This window comes from Pantherophis guttatus, chromosome 1 (genome assembly GCF_059756535.1).
Source record: "Pantherophis guttatus breed Tessera chromosome 1, ASM5975653v1, whole genome shotgun sequence".
Classification (NCBI taxonomy): domain Eukaryota; kingdom Metazoa; phylum Chordata; class Lepidosauria; order Squamata; family Colubridae; genus Pantherophis; species Pantherophis guttatus.
In genome coordinates, this window is record NC_142063.1 from 187409352 (window position 1) to 187431827 (window position 22476).

The following is a 22476-nucleotide window of genomic DNA, read 5'->3' on the forward strand; positions in this document are numbered from 1 at the left end:
TTAACAGCATATAATTTTATTTGTGGCATTCTGATAGCATACATAATTTTGCAGCACCTGTAAACAAGTCAGTAAAGATTCCTCCTTGAAAAAAATTTTATTCTTTGGAATGTCTGCATCCAGTCCCATTTCCCATCACAGAGCATAAAGACAGACATTAGAGAAAATAGCCATCATTAAAAAAAAAACCCTTCATAGTGGCAATCTCTAGGATTTATTACATCAGTCATTGCACTTGGTTATTTATTGCTACAGGAAAAAAGACAATATAATAATTAACACTTCTGAGTTCCATGATTGTCTTAAATTTATCTGCTATAAGCTTCAAGGTAGAAAAAAACTGTTTTACAGTGACCTATTCTGCCTCACATTCAGGTTCTAAATAAGGAGTATATAAATAACCTTTTTTTAATTAAAACCAATTCTTGTTTGCATAATCATGGTAGGGTGTAAAGGAACTGAAATCAGAAAAAAACCTCTCAAATTTCAACACTCAAGGCCATTTTGTTTAATTTAGGATGGATTTGATCAATTAAGAGATCATACATCTATCTCCTCTTACTGAGTGTGCTGTTCCACTCTGCCCAGGTTCGGTACTGCACCAAAACCTCTAGTTGTGGAACAATTCAGTATAGCTTTGGGGAGGAACAGAACTATGTTTTGACTAGTGCAAGTAAGGCTTTTCTTTTTAAGGCACCATTTTTACTTATTATTTCTGCTTCTGAAAAAGTATGAAGGGAAGAGGAAAATCATTCCTTTTCTTATCCTAGGAAGAATGAAGAAGTCATTTTCCCTTCAAGTTCAGTTACCAGAAGGAAGAAGTGGATTTTTGGTGAAAAAATCCTTGCAGCTTTTAAAAAAAATCCCCTTGCAAGAGAGAAAAAATATCTTTCTTCTGTGGGGATATGGAATAAAGAAAAGGCAGCTTTGCTCTATGCTGGAGTGTTCCCAAGAAAGTACGAACTATCTCTCATTGCTGGTGCTTGGGTTTATTTTTTGTTTTTTGTTTGTAAACCCAAAGTCACGTTTTAAAATTCCCCATGCTTTCTCAATTGTATAGTGTTAGTGTGTGTGTGTGTGTGTGTGTGTGTGTGTGTAGGTTAAAAAAAATAGAAAGTCAGGGTTGAAGGTGCTATCAAAAAGCTACCTTGTACTGGAAAAAAAATAATACTTTAATGAACATTGGGAGAGAAAAGGCAAATGGTTTCTAAGTTTCTATTCTGCAAAACTCTGCAAAATGACACCTAGAATGTGTAACTGCTGCTATTCACGGAAATATAAAAAACTAGTTTTTCCTATGACAAAGAAAAGTGGGGGAAGCTTTTCTAACTACTTTTTAGATAAAACAGCAACAACAAAATACAATGGTACTTTAGGTACTTTGGAGGATGGGCAACTTTTTTGTCTGTCAGTCTACCATGTTTGTTGAAGAAGATGGCTTATTGCTCTTTCTCCTAAATTTTGCAGAGGATTACTTGCAAATGATCTGTTCAAGACCAAACATGCCTCCCATCTCTGAATTCTCTGCAAAATGAGGAGGCCAATAAACCCACAAATGGTAATTTTGACTACTAAGCCAAGAATAATCAATCTCTTTATAAATTAGTATGAAGTGAATCTCTCTGAGCTAGAAATTAATAATCTGAGAACATTATTTATTACTATGATTACTAAGAAAAAACTGGCAACAGAGGATGATCATTAAGTGATATATTAGTTATATGTTATTAGCTCTGTATATATATAGTAAGCAAACAGGCATCATGACTTTACACACCCATTTTTTCATTTCCAATTTTAATCCACTGATTTATAATTGCAATTAGAATTAAGATTTTTTATGTTAAAAACACCAACATGGTTTGCTCACATCCAAGACAAAATATTATTGCCATATAAAACAGGACATAGGCATCAAAACATTCCACTCATTTAGAACAAGCCTAAAATCATTAATGAAACAGTTTCCTCTTTCAATGAAGTTTTAGGATAGCAATGCTAGAAGAAAAAAGGGCTGAATTATACTTTTATCTTTGGCTTGAACAGAGCACTGAATAAGTTGTTTTTCTTCTTTACAGAAAATAAATGGGATTTTAGGCTGTAGAAATAACTTAAAACAAGATGACTCAAAGAAACTTTGTTAAAAATATACAGTAATTCAATTTGAATTTTAAAACATAAGCCAAATATTTATCTAAAAACTCATTATTGATTTACTGAATACTTTAACAACTATGTAGATGATATACCCTTATTTTAAGACTGCATTTAGAAAACTGGTAGCTTTAAATATTTTGTTATATGTAGGTTTTTAAAATTTTACAATTATTAGTGCAAAGCATTTTAAAGCTCATAATATTGTAGTGTTAGATTTATAATTTGTAAAAAGAAATGAAACACTCAAGAGAATATTTAACATGTCAATTCTGTAGAAATTAGCAAAAATGTCATATTATAGGATTATCTCAATTTTATCCCTTGATTTTTCTAAGTATTCATGTGTTTATATGTGTCCATATGTCCTAATTATAGACCCTTTCTATAAATTCTATAGTGCAAGAATCACAGTACTGTACTTTGGATTCTCAGTTAAGGAAATATTACAATATCATAGTGGTAGAGTTTGGTGATCCTTCTGCTTCATAGTGAGAACAAACTCAAAAGACCTGAACAATAAAACAGCGTATGATTAACGTCATATTCCCTTTAGCATGATGAAAAGACTAGTAAACGTATAAAACTATACCATTTGCCTCTCTCCTATACTATATATTTTTACAGTTTATTTGCAAAGTTATATTGCCTTATTTATAGTACAGATCTCTTAAAATTAGGGTATATTCAATAAAAATATACTAAGAACCCCCCTTTTATACAGATTCAGTAGTATTCTCAAGCAAACCCTGCCATACTGCACAGTAAGAAATAAGGCCTCTCCTATATTGGCAAGAAACAAACAAAAAAGCTATCCATTTTTTTCCTCATAGCTCACAGAATATAAATAAGATTATACTCAGATTTTTTTTTCTAATGGAATGCTATCATCCGTTGGCTTGAGGTTTAAAAAAGTCAATTTCATTTCTGATTCTGAAATCCTGGCACATTAAGGATCAACGGAATGCGGCTCTTTCATGTAGTTATGAGAGCTTTCTTGAGCTTTTCTATTTCCATCTGTGAATCATATAAATAATAAACATTAATTAATTAATCAAATAGAGAATGCTTCATATTTCATACACATTTACAACCCATCAAATATATTTTAAATTTAGTACTGCTCTTCATTCTATTATATTCTTGAAATTTATTACTGGGATAAGTTATCCTCTGCCCTGACAGTCTTATGCAGCAGCAACACCACAACAGCTTCTTCCATGTAACTTATTTATTTAAATTTATATGGCTGCCTGTCTCACATAAAGCAACTCTGGGCAATTAATGCAATGAAGGATGAAATAAATAAAACACATCAGAAAACAAGCAAAAATGGATACCAAAAACAAATTCATTCAAGGAATTTCAAGAAACTGAATCCCAATTTGTATGGTTCTGAAGGTTTTAATTCAATGATTCAAGGCTTTGCTACTAATGAGTGTTTTGCAAAGTGCCTCATGACTCTACTCTCTCCCTCCCCTCTTTAATACCTACATGAAGCCATTGGGTGAGATTATATATTGGTACAGAATAAAGCATCATCAATTCTTGTATACTCAACCGCATAATGTGCACCAGTTGTGCTTGATCCTACATCAGCAGGTCTTGCTTATAGTCACCCATGCCTTAGTAATCTCTTAACTGCAATGAGAATGCCTTTGAAGACCACCTGAAGTCTTAATTTAGTCTAAATGGAACAGCCCAGAAAGTTATGGTGGAGCTCATTATGCCCATGGGATGCAACCACATTGTTAGTTCCATTGACTCCCAGCAGGCTTCTGGGTGCCTTTCAAGATGCTAATTAGGACTTTTCAAACCATATTTGGCTTAGGACCAGAATATCTGTGGAACTGCCTGTTCCCCAAAACATCAGCCTGGAGTATATGCTCCAGGTTTTCTTGTTTAAATACTGCCCTCTTATGGGATGTAGGAAGTCCATCTCTTTGGTGACTACTCCTATGCTCTGAAATAATCCCTTCCAATATATGATGGGTTCTAACTCTACTTTTTGAGTTTAACAACTCAAAAATTGTTAAAACATGGCTTTTCCTCCAGGTGTTTGGGTCTAATTGAGTTATTAATTATGGTTGCCATTTTACATTGTTTTTTAACATGTTTTTCTTGTTATTTTTACTTATTGATTTATTTTATTCCACCTTTGTTATTTTTAGAAATAACTCAAGGTGACAAACACACATAATACACTTTCCTCCTATATTTTTATTGTTTACTTTTGTTCTGTGCTGCCCAGAAACATCCATTGTTTGAGTTGAATGTCTGCCAAATATTTGAGCTGGATATCTTAGAAATGCATGAAAATAACCAAATAAATTTGAAGAACAGAGAATTTTCAGTTAACACCACAGTCCTCTATGGTACAGTGTAATATTTATTCTCTGGGAAACCCATAGCTGGAATAAATATCAATTAAAGATGAAATCTTAAGAGAAAATCTTAAATCTAAAGTAGCCATTTTATTCTTTACCCTTAGCTTTCAATTGTGGGTCTGACTATCTCAGTTTTATAGACGAATCGCTTGCCCTCAATTTCAATACCAGATTTTACAGGAGAGGATTTTTACCTCCTGCAAACTTGTAAGACTGCAGTTTTGATGGGAACGAGTGGATTGCCTAGAATCTTTGAAACATCTTGATTTTCTCAAGATTTAACTCCAAGTGACTACGCAGATATGTGGAAGTGTTTTTAAGTTTCTGTTTAGCTGCACCCTTGACAGTTTTATGTCAATTTGCATTCAAGTACTAATTAGACTCAATTCTGCTTAAATTCTAAGCCAGGAAAAGATCAATCACTAACAGTCTTTGAAACACTAATTACGGTATATTTCCTACAAATATATAAAAGTAATGTAGTTTACAAAATGGAGATTAAATACATAAATTAAAATTGAGTGTCATTTGTATAGTAAAGCTGGAAATAACATCTAACATTTACCTAGTCTTTTACCAATTTTCTCTTTAAAATATTTTCTCCAAAATTGCAATCTTGCCACAATGAAAGTGAAAATTCAAATATGTACCAAGTAGTCTGAATTTGAGGCTTCAGTAAAAGAATAGTTGAATGGCAAAATTCAAATAAAGTACAGGAAGTCTTTGCTTAACAACTGGTCACATTTGAAGTTCCAACATATGCTCCCCCACATTTATGTGATCACATTTTGTGTGCCCAGAAACCAGCGCATTATTTATAGCCATTTGCAACATCTTATGGTCATGTGAACACAATTTACACAATTTTTGTTGGAAATTGGTTATTACTTTTGCTTTCCAGCAAAATATGCCATTGAGAACTATGAGTTGCTTAACAACTGCTGTGTTCACTTTGCAATAGCTGCAAAAATGTTGTAAATTAGTTTGGTCACATGACTTGCTTAATGGGTGGCATGATTTACAATCATATTTCTGGGCTCATTTAGGATCATAAGTGAAGGACTACCTGTATATCAACAATCATTGTTTTATAGAGCCATTCACATAATATAGCAGTTCGCTGTGCCTCCGATTTTGTGTTTGCATTTTATCACCAGCTACTTTTCATAGTACTTCAGAGGAGCTTCCATCTTATTGGTTAAAATCACCCCAGAAAATCTCAGAGAATAGGAGGAAAATTGGCAAAAAAACCCCACAACCCCCCCCCATCTGTTCCCTGAAATTAGATGCCTAAAGAAGTCAAAGTTTACTTTACTATAGCTGTTTTGTTATATTCTTGCTAAGAATTTACATTATTTTATTGAAAGTAATGGAAACTGTTGGGCTTCTTTTTAAATATTTTACCTCTAAGGTACTTCGCATCTGCTTTTCTTCCTCCAATTCTTTTTTCAGTTTTTCCAGTTGTTTCCTTTAAAATTTGCACAGACAAAAAATTGCAGTGAAAAACCATCCTTACATAGCTTGTGCAATATACTAGCTAGATCTCAATTTAAAGGATAAGCAGCTTCCAAATAGAGTAGGAATGACCTACCTTGGGAGCAGAAATATGATCAAGTATTAACCGCCTTAAACTTCCTCTATGAACTAAAAGGAGCATATTTATCTGAGTGCAGAATCTCCTCACCCAGCAAGGAAACTGAAATGAGTATCTGAGTGCATATTCTGGTATGCACTCATATATTACCAATAAAACATGAAACCAGCAATCAAAAATAAAATCTCAGCTATTCCTGTTGCAGTACTTACATACATAGTTCTCACTTATGAACAAAGTAAAGTTGTTTCAGCTAGCCCTTTATCAACAAACACATTATAAAGTATTTCAAAACTAATTCTGGTAATGTATAAAAACATTGAATTAATATGACAAATATAGTAGGTTTTTCCTATCTACCTATATAGTAGGAATTGTAATACATGGTTCTCCAACTGTTGAATTCCTGTCTACCCTAGCCAACAAGACCAATGGTATGTGATGATGGGACCTATAGTACAACAATACCAGAAGGACTTCATGATGCCTAAACCACTTTAAAAAGCCATTGTGGAAAAAAATGAAAAGCTCTTACCCATGCTCCTTTTTCAAGCTTTCTACAGCCAACAGGAGATCAAAGATCTGAGATCTTAGTTCTTCTATAGAATATTTTTCCCCTTCATCTGTTTCCTGGTTGAGCTTTGCTTCTCCAGCAATTGCATTTATTACAATAGAACTTGGTCGTGGTAATGAAGTCAGAACTGGTGAAGTAAGTTTTGATGGCTGAAACAAAAGAACAATGATCTAAATGAGAATGGCGAGAATACAGTCAAATTTATTCACTAAGCAACAGCAACAGCACTTAGACTTACATATAACTCCACAGTGGTTTACAGCCCTCTCTAAGTGGTTTACAGAGTCAGCGTATTTCCCCCAACAATCTGGGTCCTCATTTTACCAACCTCAGAAGAATGGAAGGCTGAGTCAACCTTGAAACGGTCAGGATCAAACTCCTGACTATGGACAGAGTCAGCCTGCTATATTGCATTCTAACCACTGTTTCACCACAGCCATTTATTGAAGAAATAGCAAAATCTATATTCTTATATAGAATAATGGCTTAAAATATTGGCTGGTGGTACTTGATTGATACTTTGATGATTACTAAAACTATGGATAGACTATTATCATAGGAAACCAAAATTATTTTGCAATCTGCTGCATGAATAAAGACTTCTAATAAAAATGTGGTCTCTTTTATTTTAGAAAAATGATATATTATAATCAGAACTGCAGAAAAAACAATTGCTATCAATCTGCCTTCCATTGGGGACCTTTATACTGCAAAAGAGGGCTGTGAAAATATTTACAGACCCCTCACATCCTGGAAATAAACTGGAAATAAACTGTTTCAACTCCTACCCTCAAAACGACGCTATAGAGCACTGCACACCAGAACAACTAGACACAAGAACAGTTTTTTCCCAAATGCCATCACTCTGCTAAACAAATAATTGCCTCAACACTGTCAAACTATTTACTAAGTCTGCACTACTATTAATCTTCTCATTGTTCCCACCACCCATCTCCTTCCACTTATGACTGTATGACTGTAATTTTGTTGCTTGTATCCTTACGATTTATATCGATAGTTTTCTGATTGCTATTTGTACCCTATGACTAATTAAATGTTGTACCTTGTGATTCTTGACAAATGTATCTTTTCTTTTTATGTACATTGACAGCATACGCACCAAGACAAATTCCTTGTGTATCCAATCACACTTGGCCAATAAAAAATTCTATTCTATTCTATTCTATTCTATTCTATTCTATTCTATTCTATTCTATTCTATTCTATTCTATTCTACTCTACTCTACCCTACCCTACCCTACCCTACCCTACCCTACCCTACCCTACCCTACCCTACCCTACCCTACCCTATTGGAATATTGCAACTTGTGGGCTGTGAATCTCAAAAAGTACCCAAATATCTCATTTATACTGCCCAGCATCCTGAGACCATATCCCGAAAATTCAGCAGCAAAATTTGTGTAGTTTTTAAAAAAATATCTTTGATAAAGATGTGAAATTTGAGGAAAGCTAATCAAAAAGCTGTTTTTCCAATGTTATCCACAACTGAACTAGATAATAAGTAATATTTTATTTAGTCAATAACAGTATTTGTGCATTTTGATTCATCAGGCTGACACAAAAAAAATCTAACTTTAATAATCCACCACCCATAATTACTCAAGCTAAATCTGTATCAATGCACTAGAACAGTAGTTCTCAACCACCTTTTGTGGCCATGGACCACTGGGGGACCGTGATGTCATGACAGGGGCTCCGCAAAGGCTTGAAGAAATGTTTTGATTTAAATCTTGAGTTAAGTCTTGGTGGTTCGTGGCCACAAAAGGTATTTAAAGAAAGTCCATGGTGAAGAAAAGATTGAAAACTACCGCATTAGAATATTCCAGTAAGAATGTATCTTACTAAATGATTAGGATATTCTAATCATTTTGACTTCTTAGTACAGATAAACATAAGCAATGTCAACATACCTTTTTACACTCAGATAATTTTAATTTGGCACTTTCTTCTTCCTCTTTACGCACCTTCACATTTTTTTCTATGTTTTGAGTAGGCTTCAACCAAGAAAGGAAACATAAAACAGAAATCAGCGTTTTTGAGAAGTGTATTTACTCTAAAAGCTTTTTAGTATATCCATTTATAAAATCATTTGGTACATTTTATTTTATTCTTTAATAAAATTCAAGACGTTGGGTTAGCAACTATTTCTTTACAAAATGGCTAGCTATGCTTTAGTAACCACCCTTTTCACCTTGTGATTCATGGTCTGAGATCAAATGGGGCTTGCTGCTTCAGGGAACTCCACAATCTGCAATGATCACTAAAATTTATGCTATTACAGTTTTACCCAAATGAGAACTACTAGGCACTGTGTCCTGGAATGTGGTGAGTGATGTCCTCAACCCATTAGTGTTTTGGAAGCCAGAAGACACTATGTTATTTCAGCAGGCATTTGATGGATAATGTTCTCTTGTTCACTGGATTTGATTTGATGCAATGATTGGGGGAGGGAGGATTTTCGTGTGGGAGTTCTTTAACAAGTTTTGGATATTTATTGTAAACTGACTTGAGTATCACAAGCAAAACTTTTATATAAATGACTGTTTCCCTATCTGTTTATATGGTCTCTAAACACTTTACTTGTAGATGTCTATGGAGATTCTCAGTCATCCAGGTCATAGTTGTCCCAAAGGTGCTTTTTTCAAGAGGCGACTGGATTTTCTGGTTTTTCTTTGAAGACAACGAAGAGAACAATAAACAAAGTTACATTGTCATTCCATACGTTGCAGGAATATCGGAAAAGCTCAGGAGGATCTCCAGCCAACACAATGTACATGCTCACTTCAAATCCAAGAATACACTAAGGCAGAAGCTTGTCCACCCCAAGAATAAAACACCCAGACACAAACTGAGCAATGTGGTATATGAAGTATGATGCAGTTAGCCATGTACAGATCTGTACATTGGGAAAACAAAACAACCACTTCATAAACGCATGGCAGAACATAGGAGAAAAAAACCTATCAGGACTAAATTCAATACTCCATCTGCATTTAGAAGATACAGACCACTCTTTTGAAGACAACAAAGTCCACAATTTGGACAAAAGGACTGCTGATTTGAAAGAGAGTTAAAGAGGCCATCTATGTCAAAACTGAACAGCATTCTCTCAATAGAGGGGGAGGGATATGATATCATCTATCTCCAGTCTACAACACAGTCCTTTCAACAGTTCCAAGAAGGCTCCACACTCATTTGCACCACTCAGATGACCTTGATGACATAGATAAACCTCCATGTGATCTTAACAACTCGCTAAAAGAATGCAAATTACCAGCTCTGCAAGGAGTATAAATCCTTCCGTTCCCAACCATCCAGTCAGAGCTGAAGAAGCTTCTTGGATGAGAAGCAAAACGTCTTCGAAGAACAACCAGAAGGTCCAGTTGCCTCTTGAAAAAATACCATGACCAGGATGACTGAGAATCTCCATAGACACTCTAATATTTTTTATTTTCCAGATGCAAGCCAAATACCCATCCTTCTCTGCCCAAAAGGTTTCTACCTGTCCAATCCAGTCAGGCAGAATGGTCATGCTTTGGGGCCTGTTGGCTAAGGAATGCCAGTTGGTGGGGCCTAGAGGACATGCCTTTTCTGTCATAGCACTCGCCTTCTAGAACATTCTCCCTTTGGAGATCAGAATGGTCCCAACGCTGCTGGCTTTGAACTGGGCTTGGGACCCAAAGTGTGTACAGGGACCTGTTTCATGGTTAATTTAAATTACCCATTATGATGGGTAATTTATATATAAGTGGTTCATGTACTCACAGGATTCTTGCCATTGCCATTGAAGCGAGTAGGAAGTCTTCTGCCGGGCATCTTTGGCCTATTTGCAGTGGGATGTGATAAATTATCTGAGGTAGGCGATAGATCATCAAAACTTAAAAGTTCTAAAAAAAAAATTGAAAGCAGAGAACATAATGAAAGCTCAGGAGATTTCAACATCTCATATCTACATTCTAACATGGAAAAGAAATGGAGTGAGTATTAATAGGTTAAAAGAATATGCCGTCTTTAAAATGTTGAAGAGGCAAGACAGTGTAGGAGAGAAACTCACGAATTTCTAATGCAAGGATAGATCTTTCTTAAAACATCAAAACAGCATGCAATTCAAATAGAGAAGTGACTGAGCCAGCTCCCACACTTCAGGTTTGTGACACGTCTCCCACGGGACATGACCTTGAAATATCTTTTTTATGCCAATTCATCTCATGTACACCTCTTCATTTATAATATTTGTATCCTGTTTATACATCTCTATCAAGCATATCAAAATTACGCCTACCCAAGCCAATTATACACATCCCCTATTTCACATTACAGGTAGTCTTCGGCTTATGGCAGCAATTGGGCCAAAACTGCTATTGCTAAGCAATGCAATTGTACTGTAAAGTGTGATATCACATGGCTATGTCACTTAGTAGTGGCAGTTCCAGCACTCCTGGTTGCCCTAATTTAAGTGAGGATCTCATGCGACTCTGCTATTTCTGACTTTCTGCTGGCATCTCCACTGAATTTGTATGTGGGTAGCTGTCAGGAAACTTCGGAAATTGCAATCATGTGACTGCAGCTTGCTTCAACAATTGCGAGGCAGGTGGAGCACCCAGATCACAATCATGTGACCACAGGGACGCAGGTGGAGCATCCAGATCACAATCACGTGACAGTAATAAGTCTCCCTTGTTCTGCATCATTTGAACTCTTGTTGAATGAACGGTGGTAACCTAAGTACCATCTATACTCACAATATCTCCTTACTCTCAGACAGTGCTAGTTATATTACTGATCCCAATTCATATACTTTCATACATATAGAGTCCTCCATCTAACAGATTTTTCATAGTACTACGTCCCTCATACATTCTTTCCTAGCAGCAGCAAGAAGAGAGTAGAGATACCCTAGAGTACAGATAACTCTTATTTAGTGACTGTAACTGGGGCCAGTAACTCAGTTGTTAAGCAAAGTGGTTCCTAAATGAAAATCATGTAACTGCAACTGTGCTTACGATTTTGTACAGGACAATGCATATTAACCAACTGGAATAGCAAACACGTGATGGAAAGAGAGAACTTGTAAAGGTCAGAAATACTGGTATTGATCACAAATTAGTTTTTCAGCACTACAGTAACTGTGAACAGACACTGTCCAGGGCAGTCACTAAGTGAATACTATCTTTACTGATTATTTCTTTAAATTTCTATTTCACAATTGTACAAATGGCTAAGAGGGCTGAAGCTAAATTCTCATTTCCTGATTCTTGATTTATCAAAAGTGCTTTTGATTAATTGAAATGAGGAGCCTCATAATTATGAAAAAGGAAATCAAGTCCCTATTAAAAGATAATCTTTCTTTGCATAAATATAATGGCTATTTACTAAGACTATTAACTGTATAAAACAAAATCCCAGGAGAGATTATATAGATCTCATATCAAGATTACCAGAACAAAGTAGGAAATGAGTTCGACAATCTTAAAAGGACCAGAAAAAAGTATAAGAAAGTATCTAAAAAAACAGATCATTAGACTGATGTGATTGTGGACTGGTTGCTCCAGTACAGAAATTCCACATCAGCACGTCCTTCTTAAATTACATTCATCAGAACATCTTCATCCACGGGAACAGGAGAGATATTCCCAGCAAACTATTCAGGTTAATTTTGCATTTGTATTCTACAATAAACGCAAAAAGAAACTATAGCCCAACCTGCCAAAAACATAACTGTAAAAAACAGACTAGAAATAAAAGTTAAAATAAGCAAAAAAAAAAAAAGTAGTAAGAGAACACCTGTCTGATTTTGATGAATGCAAATCACTGGGATCTGATGGATTACATCCCAGAGTTCTAAAGGAGCTGGCAGATGTCATCTCAGAACTACTGTGCCATATCTTTCAAAAATCCTAGTCCCCACCAGGGAACTACCAGAGGACTGGAAAAGAGCTAATGTGGTTCCCATCTCCAAAAAAGGGAACCCCCCCCCAAAAAAAAAACCAGACCCAAGAAACTACAGACCAATCAGCCTAACATCAATACCTGGGAAGATATTGCAAAAGATAATAAAAAAACAGATCTGCCAACATCTAGAAACGAGCAAAGTAATAACTAGCAGTCAGCACGGGTTTGTTAAAAACAGATTATGCCAAACCAATCTTATTTCATTCTTCAACATAGTGACTAAATTAGTAGACCAGCGAAATGCTGCTGATATAATATACTTAGACTTCAACAAAGCATTCGACAAAGTAGCTTACCTACTTCTTTTTTTTTATTTATTTATTTTCTTTTTTTTATTGAAAGTTTTTCAAATACAAATTTTTCAACTTTTCCCCCCCTCCTCCCTAACCCCCCCTCCCCCTCCCCTCCCCCTGTGACTACTTCATAATAAAACCCAAATTCATAACAGATTATATAATACTTTACCATCCCCTTACTCCATCCCCATATACTGACCCTTTATTTCTAATAAAATTATCATATCCCCCTTATACTATACATTTCAAAATGACATTCTACTATAACATTATATAACTCCTAATTTAGCATAATAATAAATCAAATCTTTTATGTATATTAATCTAACATTTCAAAACAACCTTCCGCTATAAAACTATATAATAAATCCTAATTTAACATTTATTCAGTTCATAGTCTACCCATTTCCTTCACCCTCATCATTACTTAATAAATCTTAATATCTTTATTCTTCTGCCCACTCCCCTAAAAAATATTCCCTTATGTAAATAAAATCCTCTTAAAAAGACTTTAGGCTTGTAATCCATATAATATCTTCTGTAATGTCTTTCAGCTGGATTGTAAACTCCATCACCCATGTTAGGGTAACATCACATCCTAATTCCAACAGTATGTTCGGTATCTTCAATTACCATCTGCCCCCATCAATAGCAAATATCTTCATATTAAAAAAACAGCAACAACCACCCGAGTGACTTTATATTTGTATTCCATAAAGTGTCTGTAGAGGTGTCTTTTATCCAAATTATTAATTCCAACCACCGTAATAGGGTAACAACCAGATCTTCTGCATGCCCCAATCCCATAACTCTCTTGCCTTGTAACTCAGCATAAACGTAGTATATTTATCAAAGAATCCGGAAAAAAAAAAGATAGTTCCAATCCATTCAATTTAAGGCCCTTTTCACATCCCAAAAGTACAGCACTGCAGAGGTCTGTCACTCTCCTCAGGATAAAATAAACCAATACTTTGCCAATTATCTTTTCATATATTCAATCATCTCTTAAATAACTGGCATTACACTGTTGTTTAGTTTAAAAGTTTTTGTTTTTGTGAGACCTGCTTCTTCTTTTCTTGACTTTTTGTGGGTTGGATCTCCATCCTGAATTCCTTTCTGTAAATTGTATATCGACTATTTGGTTTTCATGCTGATCTATAACTTGATCTTGTTGGTTTTGCTTTTGTGGCTTAAATCTTTCTGGTTCTATAAATTGTATATCAACTGATTGATTTCCATGCTGGTTTGTGACTTGATGAGTCGTTACATTAGAATCCGGAACCGCCTCTCTTGTATTAAATAGTCCAGCTGAGACCTCTGAAAGAGAATCCAAAAGTGGCTCATCTGTAGAGACCTCTGTAACTTGTTGTTTCTTCATTACTTCCATCTCCTTCTGCTTTTCTTGAATTTCTATCTCTTGTTGATTTTGCTTTTTGAGGACCTTGTAGTAAAATTCTTCTGCTTTTTCAACAGTATTTAACTGATATCTTTCTCCTTGATATCTCAATATTATACCCACTGGAACATCCCACCTGAATAAAATATTTTGTTTTTTTAGCTCAGTCACCAAGCGTCCAAATTTCTTTCTATCTTTTAACATCTTAGGCGGCAGTTCTTTATATATCCAGATTTTTCTCCCATACAGTTGTGGAGTAGAATTAAAGGATTTTTGCACAATATCATTTCTTATTTCTTTATCTGTAAAGTAAATCACCACATCTCTAGGCAGTTGCCTTTGCTTTGCAATCCAGGAATTTACTCTATAGGCCTTGTCAATTTTACAAGATACCTCCTCAAGATGAACCTTTAAAATCCCAGCCAGAACTTGAGCAGATATTTTTCTTAAATCATCTCTGTTATTCTCCTGTAACCCTCTCATTCTGACCGCAAATTCTGTGAGCCTGTATTGCATCATTACAACTTCTCTTTCAATCCCTTGCTTTATATCTTCTGCATTGTAAGTCTCGTGACCAGCTTCCTTTTTAGACTTTACTTCTAAACTATTGTCTTGAATATTTATCAAATCATTTTCAATTCTTTGTATTTTATTGTCCAAATTATAAATCTTATCATCAACTTCCTCCATTTTAGACTCTAATAATTTGATATTTGTATCCATCTTTATAACAACTTCTGAAAAAGCATTAGTCACTGTTACAATCTTTCGTTGCAGATTATCATACTTTAGTTGTATCATTTCTTTAATTTCCTGCCTTAATTTTTCAAATTTGTGGTTCACAGTCTCATGATATTTTGCCATTTCCTCCTGAAGAAATTCTTTTAAATTAAAACCAATCTGCAAAGTCTGTAGGCTCAGAGCTTGTTCAGATAATTGTGGATGGGGGAACACCCCCCCCCCACTGCTTGTCTGTCAGGTTTCATTAACTTTAACGCCATCCTGCCACACAAAAAAGCTCTTTTTTTAAAAAGAAAACTTTTCCCCAAACAAGATCAAATACAGATCTCCAAGAAAAAAGAAACTTAAAATGGATATTTTCCTTCTAGTCTAGCCGGCACTGTATATTTCGCTACTGTGTAGCTTATTACGGAAGGACTTTCATTTTCGGCTTTATTCTCAAGCCTCAGCAGTCGCCATTTTAAACTTATTTTTTCCGTTCAAATAAAAACATTTGTAAAATCATTAAAAATACTTGCGATTAGGGTCCCAGGTACAAATCTCGCTCTCTTCAATTAAACCATCTGTTATTTTATTAATTGATCCAGTCCCGGCGCCTAGCTCTGCAAAAAAAAAAGCAGAGTCCTCCCGAAGCCCGGACCATCGGCGAGGGAAAATAGGGAGCCCCGCTCTGCTCGTCCCCAAGAGCAAAAAAAAAAAAAAAAAACTCTGGGGATTTCACAGAGGGCTCTACCTACCCTCGCCTGCTCTGACTCACATTTCCATCAGGAAATGGAGTTTTTCGAGCCGCCTTTCAGATGTAAAGGCGGCTCTTTATAGGCAACGGGGCTGGCGGTCACGGAGGACCGTCTGGCGGCAACGGACTAGCTTACCTACTTCTTGGTAAGCTAGAAAAAAGTGGGATAGATACTATCACCACCAGATGGATTTATAACTGGCTGACAAACCATACTCAATGAGTGGTCCTTAATGGGTCTATGCCTACATGGAGGGAAGTAAGCAGTGGGGTACCACAAGGTTCCATCTTAGGCCCAGTACTTTTCAATATCTTCATAAATGACTTAGATGAGGGAATAGAAGGGGAACTTACCAAATTTGAGGATGATACTAAGCTGGCAGGAATAGCTAACACCGTAGATGATAGCCTCAAGATCCAGATGGATCTTGACAGACTTGAACACTAGGCCCTATCTAATAAAATGAAATTCAATGTAGAGGAAAGTAAAGTCTTACACTTAGACAAGAAAAACCAAAAGTACACATATAGACTGGGTGAAACCAGGCTTAATAGCAGTAACTATGAGAGGAATCTTGGAGTTTTAGTGGACAACCCATTAAATATGAGCCAGCAACGTGTGGTGGCAGCCAAAAAAGCCAATGCAATTCTAAATTGCATTAAAAGAGGTATACAATCAAGATCAAGTGAGGTACTAATACCACTCTATAAAGCCCTAGTAAGACCACACATAGAATACTGCATCCAGTTTTGGTCACCACACTATAAAAAAGATGTTGAGACTCTAGAAAAAGTGCAGAAAAGAGCAACCAAGATGATTAGGGGACTGGAACATACATACATACATACATACATACATACATACATACATACATACATAAAAAACATACAAAGAACAGTTACAGGAATTGGGCATGCCCAGTCTAGTGAAGAGAAGGACCAGGGGAGACATGATAACAGTGTTCCAATATTTGAGGGGCTGCCACAGAGAGGTCAAGCTATTTTCCAAGGCACCCAAAGTCCAGACAAGGAATAATGGATAACTGATCAAGGAGAGATCCAACCTAAAAATAAGGAGTGATTTTCTGACAGCGAGAACAACCAACCAATGGAACAGCTTGCCTTCGGAGGTTATGGGAGCTTCATCACTGGAGGCTTTCAAAAAGAGATTGGACTGCCATTTGTCAGAAATGGTGTAGGATCTCCTGCTTGAGCGAGGGGTTGGACTAGATGACCTACAAGGCCCCTTCCAACTCTGTTAATCTGTTAAATAATTTCAAGAATATTTTTAAATGGAGCCCCATGTTCAACATTCTGCAAAAATCTAAACAAAAGGTTACAAAAGTGTGGATAATTAAGGCAGGGCTTGAGTTGGAAGATTATGTTTAGCTGATAAACACAGTCCTCATATCTAATCCTCTTCAGCCAATATACCCATCAACAGCAGTAGAAAAGGGAGGCAAGGACAGTAATCAGCAATAAATTCATCTATTTTCAAGACTGGTTGGGATTGAAGGCAGCAAATCCAAGTTCCATTGCTACTTAATTCATTGAGGATATGAAGATGTTGGGAGGATATTAAATAATCTATGTAAGGAAGTGGGACTCTTTGGAGTACTGGGTAAAAACCCTGACAATTGAAATATTAATAAACATTTATTGTTTTTAACTTAAGAAAGGGCTTTATAAATTTTATAAATAAATTTTACAAGTCTGCCACCCATCTGAGTTTTACTTACTAAAATAATCTACCATATTTTTCGGAGTATAAGACACAGCTTAGTTTTTGGGGAGGAAAATAGGAAAAAAAAATCTGCCTACCAGATATTCATCTGGCTACATCCTTAGTCTGGTCAGCTTCAGCACATTAGTTTGCTGGTTTTTTTATCCCCTACTTGGGGATAAAAAACAACTTCTAAGGCACAGGTGAGAGGAAGCAGCAATGAGAAAAGCAGGCCCCCACCCTTCATCAATGGGCCAGAGGCAGAAACTCAATCTTTGTCAATGGACCATCATCTGCAACACAATAGGACCCATCTAGCAACAGAAATTCACCACATGGCACCTGGGAAGATTACATCAGCCAGCAAGGCTAGCTAAGACTCCCACCCCCTGGGAGTCTGACAACCAATCAGGATACTCTTTCGGGGCCCCAGGAAGTTCAAAGCCAGAGAGGGCATAAAACCCGGGGACTAACTGCGTCTCACCTCCTTGTTCTGTTCAGGAATTCAAACCATGTGATCCTGTCCACCATTAAACCATCTTTCCAAGCAGTCTCCATGTTTCCAGTGTCTTTTTCCCCACTTGGAGCTGAACCCAGAAGGATATTTCTTCCTACGATACTTAGCAGAGTCTTTTTTTATACTTAAAATGACCCAACTAGCCTACCTACAATGGTCCAATAAAAGACTATGTGTTTTGCTCCTGGGATATATCAGCCTGTTCTTCCAAAGCCTGCCTCCTCCATCTGTTGCAGTCACTCAATTTTGAGAGCTTCTGAAACCACACAGTAGCCGTTCTGTCAGCAACTCTAACCTCTTGCTATAATAAAGTTAGGTGGGATTAAGCCATCTCTGTCTAATCCAGTAATAATAAAACTGTGATGCCACAACATTTTGAGTGTTGCGCCACTTTTCATCATCACCTGAAAACAACTATTCTCAAAAGCACACCCGTTCCTGCATTATTTTTGGAGGCTGCACGAGAATGGGGTGTGCTTTCACATGGCCTCTGGAGTCTCTGAAAGTTGTGGAAGAATGGGGCGTGCTTTCACAGTTTCAAGGATTGCATGGAACAGCATTCTTCAAAGCCACTTCAAAAATGAATGACTTGTGTGACCTGAGCTACCTCGGGTAGCCTGCAGGGGCCTGTCAACAGAAAATTAACACTGCCTGAAGGTAAGTCGTGCATGGTGGATACTGCGAATCACACACATGCTTGGACTGTATTGTTTTAAAAAATAAATGAATGTGTAAAGAATTGTCTTTTTTGCTTGGTGTGTGCGTGACACACCAGCAGTCAAGTTAGGCATTTTTAGAATTTTTGACAAGTCAAGCCCAAAAGGTTCACCATCACTGGTCTAATCTCTAGCATAGAGTACTGACAGAAAGTTACAGCTGGAATTTGTGTCACACTAAGATTATTGACCTTCCTCAAAATTAGTATGCTTGCCAAGTCTAAAGAAGGTACCCCATGCCTGATGGTAAAGGAAACCTGGAAGTTACAACGTGCACAAACTTGCAAAATGCCATTTGTCAAGATAATGAACGCTGCTAAAAAAAACATGTCCTATCTGCCAGCCCAGAAAGGTTTTATTTTTAAAATGGAAAAGAAAAACTTTCAGCACAATCTCTATATAAGCTTATGACCAGAAAAACTCGAGGCCGCTGAGCTATCCTTTCTATCTGCGTTACCTCTGTTTTAAAGCAAACACAAGAACATTTAAAAATATATATTGCAGTGAAACGCTTGAGTCTGAGTGAGCTGTCATTTTAAGAATATTAAAATGCTATTTTCATCTCATTCTGCCAAAATGGAAAATGGGCAGACATTTTAATATCTTCCAAATATAGCCTAATAAAATTCCTTTAAAACAAAATCTAGAATTAGGTTGAATCCAATTGTCCTTGAATCTGGAAGCCAGAAAATCAAATCAGATTTTCAAAGTAGTCAAAATAATAATCAAAATAATCAAAAGCTGAATGTCCAACCTGGGATAGACTGGTGGAGTTTAAATTGTGGATTTTTCAACTGTGTATTTTTATTGCTGCATGCCACCTGGAGTCACTTTGTGAGTTGGGCAGCTATATAAATTTGTTTAATAAAATAAATAAATACATTCAAATCAACTCAGGTGCCAGGCTTCAAACCAGTACTCAGATTACACCGCAACTTTCCAGTCATTTAATTCCTTATTAGACAACCCATGACCCCCTTGGATGATCATTTCAGAGATATTTTCTTACCAGATTCCTCAATGCCTTCAACAATGACAGAACTCCTAATGTCCTGCCTTCCAAGATACATACATTCAGAGATGTATCTGCCTTGAAAATAGCCCATGTAGAACTGTATACCACTGTCAAACATCTGCACAGGAAATGTTTTCTGACATTTTATATTATGTCATAAACTGTTTCATGATAATTTTCATATCATAATTTGTTTTATAAAATTAGCCAAATATCAATTTCATGGGAGTTATGGGTCCAGGAATTTGGACACTTTCTGAAAGTTAACTCATTTGAGGTATCTTGGTTCAAAAATTGTTGCCCTATGATGCATCATTTTGCTTAGTGAAAGGTTATGGGAACAAGATTTTTAGTGGTATACAGCAATTGGTTTTACTTGATTGAAGATTGTCAAATACAATTAGATTACCGGTATACTATTACCTAATCTTATTACTATTAGAGAAAAATAAAGTAATACAACAGTTTATTTGGTCTACTACAGGGTAAAACATCAAAGCCTTTACATATGTCTACATTCCATAACTTAGACCCTAGCCTTTTTCTTGTTGCCTTTCCAAGTTAATGGATCTTGATGGCCTTGGGAGGTAGCTGAATCATAGTTACATATTATTCTCTCTAGCTTGGGCATCACTTGTTTCTGCCATTCCAGCTTTAGCCACAAATACATCATTTTTACATTTCTTATTTATCACTGCAACTACATGAATAATTGCACAATAAATCCTATACAGGTAGTTCTCAATTTACAGCCTCAACTGGAATCTTAGTCATTGGGCAAAGTAATTAAGTGAGACACCACACACTCAATTCACTGAACTACCACAAACCCAGCTTTCCCAGTTGTGGTACTTAAGTGACTAAGTGGGTCGTTAAATGGAGTGCCGAGGAGAGGGCATAGGCTTCCCACCATATCCTGGAGGTCCAGGATTTCTCCCTACCCTATCGGGGAGACAATAACAAGATTAATTGCCAGATTAAATTGTGGTCCATTACTCCAGCATGCCGAGGGAGGGAAGATTCTTTGTCATGCAAGAAGAATGGAATGCAAATCTGGTAAAATCGCTAGCAAATGTCAGCATTCTAAAAAGCTCAGAATAGTATTTGTCTGATAGTATTTCTCTTCTGAAAGGGCAGAAACACTGGCATTCACTAGAGTTTTCCCTTCCAGAGATGAAAACGCTAGCAAAAGCTGACATATTCATTAGCATTTTCCCGTCCAGAGGGGTGGAAACATTGGTGTTTCTAGCTTTCCCCCCTCTGGAGTAGCAGAAATGATGGTTCTAGAGTTTTCCCTTCTGGAGGAGAAAACGCTAGGGAAAGGAAGCATTTTGAAAGGCTCTGAATGCCTGTGATTGCTAGTTTTCAGAGGTCTGTTCTTCTAGCACACGGAAGAATTTCCTCTTCCTGCATAGAGGGGAGGGGAAATATCTCAGTACTCTGGGGACTAGATCTCAAATCCAAAGTCCCTTCTGTTTGCATTGATTTTCTGGGTAAACTGGCAGAAAAGGTTGTAAACAGCAATTACATGATCACAGGTCATTTGGTAACTGATCATAAATACAAACAGACTGCAAGCACCCAAAATATGGTCACATGACTGAGGGGCACACATGGCAGGACATTTTACAACAGTCAAAAAGTGCTTTATGGCTGTAAAACATTTGTTTCAAGGCCATCATGACTGTGAATAGTCATAGAACAATTAGTTATAAGTCAACAACTACCTTTAAGCTTACCTTGACACAGTACAAATGTATTTAACGAGGCAAGTTATATTACGAAATAACAGATGCAAAAACCTGAACCATTAATAGCAATTACACAGTAGGCAGAAGTTCACAAATTTACTGTTACCTATAGGCATAATATGAATTTGCCCCAATAACAGTACAGTTTATCTTCTCTTCATGCTAGATTTTGTTGTCCTTTGCAGTCACCCATGTTCAAAATCAGAGCACTTACATATCTTATTTTGCATTTTAATGAAGGAGTTGCCTAGTAACTATACCAACTAACCATATGCTGAAGAGCTAAAGAATGCCTTACTCACAATGCCCCTCTTGGCCTTAGCCATACAAACAAACTTAAAATGGGAAAAGAGAGGGATTCTACTAATTACCAAAATTTACCTTTTATGCAACGTTATAAAATCATTCAAATATAACATTTTTCATTTGATACAGTTTAGTGTAAATTCTTGAAAACACAAACACGTAAGTTTAAAAAATAATTTAATAATATCTAAGAATAGAAATTTAGGTTCAAGAATTAATATGGAACAAAGGATGTGGATTGCTATATAGAAAGTTTCTTACCAAAATGGAGAAGGGGAGGGTAATTTCCTGACACGTAAGAAGGGAAACATGGCAAACAGGATAGGAAACAAAATCTGGAAAGAAAAGTCAAGGAGACGAATATCTAGAAAAGATTTTGAACAAAAAAAAAAGTATCTTGCAGGAAAAATATGGCAGCTTTATCTTCAATACATAATCAGGACATTTTTTATTTTAGCAACATCCATTCAATTTCATTCAGGGGAAGAATCTATGCTATTTTTAAAAATATGCCAAATTGGTTCTGGGTACATTTCTAACCATAGTAGCTGACTGGATCCATGACACTCTTTTTTCAGAGGTATTGAAATTCAGCTA

At 36.2% G+C, this 22476-nt stretch overlaps 1 protein-coding gene across 2 annotated transcripts in view; it reads right to left on the minus strand.

Annotated features, from left to right (window-relative positions):
- The window catches only part of CD2AP (CD2 associated protein), an 86400-nt gene continuing 63924 nt past the window's right edge, over positions 1-22476 (minus strand). For both annotated transcript variants that reach the window (XM_034426816.3, XM_034426815.3), the window contains exons 14-18: positions 10496-10617; positions 8641-8724; positions 6671-6858; positions 5946-6009; positions 1-3171 (exon numbers count right to left, since the gene is read on the minus strand). In XM_034426816.3, the coding sequence (XP_034282707.2) occupies positions 3130-3171; positions 5946-6009; positions 6671-6858; positions 8641-8724; positions 10496-10617 (500 nt within the window). In that variant the 3' untranslated portion in view covers positions 1-3129. The remainder of the gene's footprint in view (positions 3172-5945; positions 6010-6670; positions 6859-8640; positions 8725-10495; positions 10618-22476) is intronic.